The following is a 7,425-nucleotide window of genomic DNA, read 5'->3' as shown; positions in this document are numbered from 1 at the left end:
GAATCAAGTCTCTTGTTGACCTTTTTGAGAATTTGACAAATATTTCCCCGGGAAGCTTATTTTTCTTTATATATTCTGTTATAGTTAGTAAGAAGTTTTGAAAAGTCTCTTAGTCTCTTAAAGTCTGGAAATATCGCTTTCTAGCTAATCCGCACCGCACTCCGTCAACATCCGCTCTTTTCAAGCCACCCCCGCCTCCCGCTTTTAACTCAGTTCTTTGGACGTGGGGATTCCCTCCCCCTCCGCTCATTTGGGGCGGCTTTGCTCCCGACGTTCAGATGGCAGCTCGCTAAATGGTAAGTTTACTCCCCTTCTTACTTGTGTTTCTTTAAGAAGTAGGGAAGATCGGTCCTGGCGGATCTCTTGCACGCTCGGTCCAGTGTGCGCCTCTAGGTGCCATTGCTGGCTCCATGCCGCAAGGACCTATCGGGGCAAAGAGGTGCCTCAATCCCTCGACATTCCACCTTGGGAGAGGCACCTCTCGCGCCCCAGGCTGCAACCCTCCTACAAAGGGTCATGGGGGTCCAAGATCAACTCAGACCCCTCCCCATCAGCACGTTTGTGGGCCGCTCACATCAGAGCAACGATGGAGGGCACCCACTTGTGAGTCGCCAAAAACCGGAAGAACCAAATGCCATTCATTTTTATGTTGCCGTAATCATATATAATTTCTGCTTCTGTGAGGAAATGCCATTTATTCACTGTTCTTAAATGAGTGGCTTGCATACATCATACTGCACATACATCGTTCCATACCACTATATTGCATCTAATTGCAGTAGAATTCGGGCATACTGCTTTTCCTCTGTATAATCCAATCTTTTGCCTAACTTTAGTGAAGTACAAAGCCTTGTAGAAGTGTTTAAAATACCAGAATCAATATTTTGATGTTACATTTTTTGAGCTATTGTTGTGCGGAAGAATCTTTTTTATGATTCAAAAGCTTGCCTCTAGCATTCTGAGTAATAGCTATTACAAATTAAACCTTGTCTCAGTTGCTCAGTGTCTTCTGCTCTGGGACGCTTGAGAAGTATTTTACTTTACTATCGTACTAGTGTGGTTGGGAAAAGGCTTGGATCCAGCCAGCTTTTTCACTCCATCTTGCCCATTTCCCCTCTGTAATACAGTCTCCAACCCACACTGCTTTTGTCCGCGAATGTCAAATGATCTCCAACATAGCCTTGGCAGCGGGTCAGAGGGTATCTTTCCTTCCTTCTTCACCAGCAGAAAAGCTGGTTGGATCCAACCCAAGTTATTTTACCATATAGGGCTATGCGTTCAAGGCATTTCTGCCTTTTCCTCACTTTTGAACGACTGCCAATCTATCCAGGGTTCTGTTGGATCTTGTGCAATACTCAATGCTTAACTTGTTAGAGTTTAACTTTTTTAGCTAAAGGATTTCTTTCAGTATCCTTTTATACTCAGGCCACTTCTGCACTGTCACTTTTGTCGCTCGTTTTTCCCTGTTGTGCCCCACGAGCAGAAATCACTGGTGAATCGGAGCGAGTAGGTTAAGGTGTACTGCACTGAACATCAGATTCATTCCTTTCTCTCTGACCAAGTTTAGGTTCTGTGATTCATCCACTGATGCTTCTGTGCAGTGATACCCTGCCAAACCTTCATCAGGCTCGGTAGGAAAGAGGGCTCAAAGGCAGTGTGAAACCCCACCAACCCCGCGTTGAAAAGTTTCCAGCATTGCTGCCACCAGTTGTTGTTGTTGTGCTACACATAAGCAATTATTATCCACAATGCACATTAAGTGCAACTGCTGCCGTTTGCCATTACATGGCAAACTGAGTCTTTGTTTTAACTGAATTTCTTATTTTTGCTATTTGTTTAGTTTAGATTTTTGAGGGAGCAATTCTAAACATGTCTGTTCATAATTTATGGTCATATTAATAATCAGGCCTTACTCTCAGGACCGTACCCTTAGGATTGCATCCCTGTAGTGCTACCCTGAGCTTAGAATGGCATTTTAAGACTGTTAAGGAAATACATGAAGTCGTAACTTCTTGTGCACTAGTTTTCACTTTGGTATGCTAAAGTGGGATTGGCTTTGAATTTCATACTGTGTTCTGTTCCATGGAATGTTCTGTGGAGTCTCAGCTAACTTTGTCAAGGCTGTAGTTAGTTCATCTTCAAATTATCCCAAGAAACAATAGTGGAATATTTGGAAACTGACTGCTTTGGGCATCTGAGCTTGGTTACACTGCCTGTATGAGCTTAAAAAGTGTATATGCCATGCACGAGTTGTAGCATACTAGTCTTGGTTTAACTTATTCACAAGTAAATAACATAAGACACATACTGGAGGGATCTTATGAATATGCACACATTGGATTTATTGGTTTTCTTTGTCAGTTAAAGAACTGTGTTTCATTTAGGTATATATCATTCAAGTGAGTGTTGGGAGCCATCACTGGATAGTCAAACATCGATATAGCGACTTCCATGACTTACATGAAAAGGTAAATATTGTAGTCTTAAAATGTTAACTATGGTCTACTCACTCAGCAAATTCTGTTGCAGTGAATACCCTTCTCTGGCACAATGTGCTGGCATGCGTCATATAACTGCATAAAAAGGAATGTGAACCTATTAAGTAAACAGTACTCTCGGGCTTTGTTATTTTTTATTTGCTTCATTTATATATCCCACCTTTCTCCCCAATGGAAACCCAAAGCAACTTACCTTGTTATCTCCTGCATTTTATCCTCACAACAACTATGGGAGTTGGTTAGGCTGTGTGACTGGCCCAAAGTACGCTTCCAGGGTAGAGTGGGGATTTGAACTTGGGTCTCCCAGATCCTAATCCAGCCCTCTTGCTTCCACACCACACTGGCTGACAACACTTACAGTCTGAAATAGTTACTATAGACAGCCCGTATAGTCCTGTCTTAGAGTGACTGCTTTTAGCAGAGGAGAAATCTGTATTTTCTCAACTGTTTGTTTTATTTTTGATAATGTTATCCATGAAGTTTGGGAGTAAGCACAGCCTAGTATAGGGGTTCCCAGGATTTTCAGGTTTGCAAGCACCTTTGGCATTCTGACACTGGGCAGTGGGTGCACTTACAAAATGGCTGTCACTGGAGATGGAACCAGCCATAAAGTGTCAGGAAGTGGGATTATGTTAGAGTTGCCAGCCCCTGGTCTGGGCGGGGGTCCCCCCACTTTTGTGGGCCTCTTTCTGCCTTCGTCCAGCTGTCCTGCCTCCCAACAACTAAACACAGCCTATCACACTATTGTGTTGGACCACTCTGGGTGTGATAAATTTGCCTGAGATTACAAAACTGGGAGAGAATTACCAAGCAACACTATATAGTTGGAGAACTCAGTTTGGCTGGCTGGGCTTGTGTTTAAGAACGTCCATTCAAAGGACCTTCTTCTCCAAACTCTCATTCTGGAGCTGTGCAAATAATTTTGAAAGATGGGTGAAATTCCCCCCTCTCACCCAGTAATTAATCAAATGGCACTAAACAGACTTGGGGGGGGGAGCAAAATATCAGCACTGCACGGGGCTTGGTGGCGGTGGAAAGTGCCATCCAGTCACAGCCGACTTATGGCGACCCTGTCGGGTTTTCAAGGCCAGAGACATATTCACAGGTGGCTTGTCATTGCCTACCTCTGCACAGAGGGCCTGGTTTTCCATGGGTGGTCTCCCATCCAAATACTCACCAGGGCCAAGCAGTTCAGGGCTTAGGTTGGGCTTGGTGGCGGTAGAAGGTGCCATCAAGTCACAGCTGACTTATGGCGAACTCCTGGTGGGGTTTTCAAGGCCAGAGATGTTCAGAGGCGGTTTGCCATGGCCTGCCTCTGCATCCCAGCCCTGGTATTCCTTGGAGGTCTCCCATCCAAATAGTAGCCAGGGCTGAGCCGGCTTATCTTCCGAGATCTGACGAGATTGAGCTCGCCTGGGCTATCCAGGTCAGTTAGGTGGAGCTTAGGTGTACAAAAGAGTCTCTGACCTCACAGCCTCCCCATCACTCAGAGAAAGCAGACGGGATTTCTGTGTGTGAGAGTGGCTGGGATCCTCAGTGAGGATTACTCACTGTGGGGTGCATCTTTCTCCCCTCCTCCACAGCAGCCCCCCCCAACCCTGCTCCTTCATGGTGCAAGGCTTCAGGGACAGACAGAGTGCCCCTATATACTTATATCACATCCGGGTTTCTGGAGGGCATGATGCCAGGCACTACACAACGTCATTTCTGACCCTGAACCTCCCCTCAAGCACCAGGGGATGCTGGCCGGCATCTCTACTGACACCATGTATTAAAACGGGATTGCAAAATTAGAGGACTGAAATAAAAACAGTGGCTATACATCCCCCCATAAACAATCCCATTTTACCGAACATTTTCCTTGTTACTTTTACTACCACCCTCTTCCTTTTCTAACCCTCCCCCCCGAACAAGCAGTAGTTGAATTTTATTAACTATACTGGTGGTGGTGGGGGGGACACTATCTCCTGTTCTGTACATTTACATTATGACCTCCAGTTAAGACAATAAGCTAAACTACACAATTTACCTTAAGCACTTAAAAACCTATTAACCCTTTTCCCATTTAACACCCTGCATTCTAAAAGTGCAATACGATCAAATCAGACAGCCTCATTTCCCCTCAAGCTGCTCTCTCTTGATGGAGGGGGAGGGGTGTGTGTGCCTCCACTGCTTGCCAAACAAGCACCAGGAGAAAAGGCAAGAAGCCCAGATGGGCCAGGTCAAGGCTCGGTGGATTCCTCTCAGGGGCGAAACTAAACGGAACGCAAAACTGCCCAGCCAGCCATTGATCGCCGGGGCTTCCTTTACGGCAGAGGGGAAAACAGCTGGGGAGGAGAGGCCATAGCGGCGGGATTTCAGAGCGGGCACGTAGCTCATGTCCCACTTGGGGAAGGCGAGGGGGGGGGAGGAATTGTAGGAAGCGGGGAGGGTTGCGAAAACCCAGGAACTCAGGCTGAACTGCAGCTGCAGCAACAGGCCCGGGAAGAAGAAGAAAAAAATCCCCGATTCAGCAGACTGAGCTCTGCAGCTCCAGCGAGAGACAAGCCAAGCGCTGCCAAGCAAAGTCCTGCTCCCTCAAGGCCCTAGAGGGAGTGGGGCTCCTTGCAGCAGCTGCTGCTGGCTTCCAGCTCTCCGTGGGAAGGCTCGGCTGGGTTCCCGCCTGCTCGGAACGGCAGAGGAACTTCCAAAGCCTGCATGCCCTTTAGGTCAACAGAAGCCAGCCTAATCGGAGGAGGACATCTCGTCTGCACAACACGGTGGCACACTTAGTTATTTTCAATGGATTCCTCGCTTTTCTCCGACCAAAAGTCGCTTCCCCTCCTACACCTCTAGGGTTGCCAGTTCCAGGCAAGGAAATACCTGGAGATTTTGGGGGTGGAGCCTGAGGAGGGCAGGGTTAGGTATAATGCCATAGAGTCCCTCTTCCAAAGCAGCGATTTTCTCCAGGCGAACTGTTCTCTCTTGATGGGAGGGAGAGAGGGAGGGGGAAGCCTCACAGGCCTCTCATCCTGCCGGAGAACGAAGCCCCCCCTCGCTCTAGCGCCTACGAAAGGATTATCTTGAGAGCGGGCAGAAGAAGGAGGAAAGACTGAAGGGGGTGGGGTGGGTGTTTCTTCCCACGAACAGCCATCCTCCCCACTTCCCAACTTCAGACAGCGGCGCGTCACCTTTTGAGGAGGCCACCCCGAAACACAACGGAGCGGGAGAATGCAGCCCGCCACCGGGGTTGTGGGGCAGCAGACAGCTCTGCCATGGTTCTTCGACGGCGAGAGCAGCCCTTCAAACCGAAAGTAAACCTGGGTCTCCTTCTCTCTCTCCCTCCCCGCCTGTCTGCCTGCTGCCTGAGCTGAAAGGCTGAGCGGTGGGTAGCCCGGCCCTGGTCCTCGGAGGCAAGCCCCCCTGAGCCCCACGGCTCTTACTCCCAAGTCAGCGCGCTGCAGACTGCAACCTGAATGCCCAGCCTCAGCTCGGCCTCGAGCACCCCAGCAGCTTCGCGTAGAGGGGAGGAGGACCCCGTCGCATTTTGACTTGGGGGAGGGACACTATTTCTGGACGGTGTCAACCTAGACCCATGGGGCAGCAGAGGGAAGAGGCGTTGAGGGGGGCGCATCTGCATTTGGAGGGTTGTTTGCTGCAGGGCTTCTCCTCCTCAGCGCTGTTCCCAGGCTGGCCCGGCGGCACCTTCCTGCCAAAGAGCCTCCTCCACAGAGATGCCTCCCCCCACCTCGGGCGGGCACGCTGTGGGATCGCTTCGAGATGGGGCGTGGGAAAGCCACTCACCTCCCCCTGGCGACTCTCTCCCAACCAGAGCAAGCTTGCTTGGCAATCCTAGAGCCTCGGCCGCGCCATTAGATCCAGGCAGGGCGGGCGGGAAACCCCTCCAGGGTTCAGGGAGGGGGTGGGAAAGGCCGGGGAGAGCTCAGGAGGCCCCGCGCTACCACGTGGGCCTCCAGGGAGGGGGTGGGAAAGGCCGGCCAACCGGAGAACTGAGCGAAGACTTGCAGAAGTTGTGTCCCACTTTGTCTCACGGCCCGAGAAGCGCACCCAGCTGCGCACCCCGACGGCGGGAGGGGGGTGGACAAAAGGCGCCCAAAGGGCCTGATCCAGCCCGAGTGAAGCCTGTCTGAGCACAGGCGAGCTCTCTCGCGCGCTCTCCCAAGCGTCGTCGGACTCGCCCCATTGGTTTTCGCTTCTTAGCTGTACAGACCGAAGCGGGTATCCTCGGAAGCCTCCACAAGGAAGCCTGCGTGTCAGGGCTGCGCTGTTCGGCAGCAATCCTCCCAGAATTGCATCCCATACAACGTGCACACCCGCATCTCTGCCAGCCATTCCCACCAGGACATGCCGCTTAGGCTCGGGCCGCGAGTTCCAATCATGCATTTCCCTTCCCTTGGCCAGTCTCTCCCCCCTCCACCCCGCGTACAATCCCAGTGGGGTTGTGAAGGGCACGCGGGCTGCGCCGGCGGAGGCTTGCAAACTTTCCGCCCTGACCAAGAGAAGGAGAAGCCCCTCCTGGCCGCCCCCCGACCCCAGCTCCGTCCCAGGCCCTCTGAGGTGTGTCTCCTCACGAGGAGCTAGCTCCCACGCCAGGAGCCTTGCCCTCCCGAGGGAGCTGGCTCTTGCTCACCTCGGCCAAGAAGGGCTCCATCGTGGCGGCGGTGTCCTCCCCCCCAGGGCGCTCACTCCAGCAGCGGCTAACCAGCGGATTCCCCCTGCAGGCGGCGACTCCCGGGCGGGCTTTGTCCCTCGGCGGTGGCTGCGCCAGCACAAGGCCTCCCACCGGCGGCTCCCCCTGCTTGCTGCCTGGCCAGCCGGCCGGCCACCTTCCTCTGCCGGTGCCTAAACCCAGCCGGGTGAGACAGGGCTGGCTGCTGGGAGCAGGGGGCGGGGCTTGGTCATGTGACCGCCCCGCCCCCCGCGCTGG

At 51.8% G+C, this 7,425-nt stretch overlaps 1 protein-coding gene across 3 annotated transcripts in view; it reads left to right on the top strand.

Moving 5' to 3' along the window:
- NISCH (nischarin) overlaps positions 1-7,425 on the top strand; it is a 63,014-nt gene that overhangs the window by 7,339 nt on the left and 48,250 nt on the right. For all 3 annotated transcript variants that reach the window (XM_015420867.1, XM_015420868.1, XM_015420870.1), the window contains exon 2: positions 2,385-2,468. In XM_015420867.1, the coding sequence (XP_015276353.1) occupies positions 2,385-2,468 (84 nt within the window). The remainder of the gene's footprint in view (positions 1-2,384; positions 2,469-7,425) is intronic.

This window comes from Gekko japonicus, unplaced genomic scaffold (genome assembly GCF_001447785.1).
Source record: "Gekko japonicus isolate JY-2015 unplaced genomic scaffold, Gekko_japonicus_V1.1 scaffold2264, whole genome shotgun sequence".
Classification (NCBI taxonomy): Eukaryota; Metazoa; Chordata; class Lepidosauria; order Squamata; family Gekkonidae; genus Gekko; species Gekko japonicus.
The sequence above is the reverse complement of the archived record's forward strand: the minus strand, read 5'-3'. Positions and strand labels throughout refer to the sequence as shown.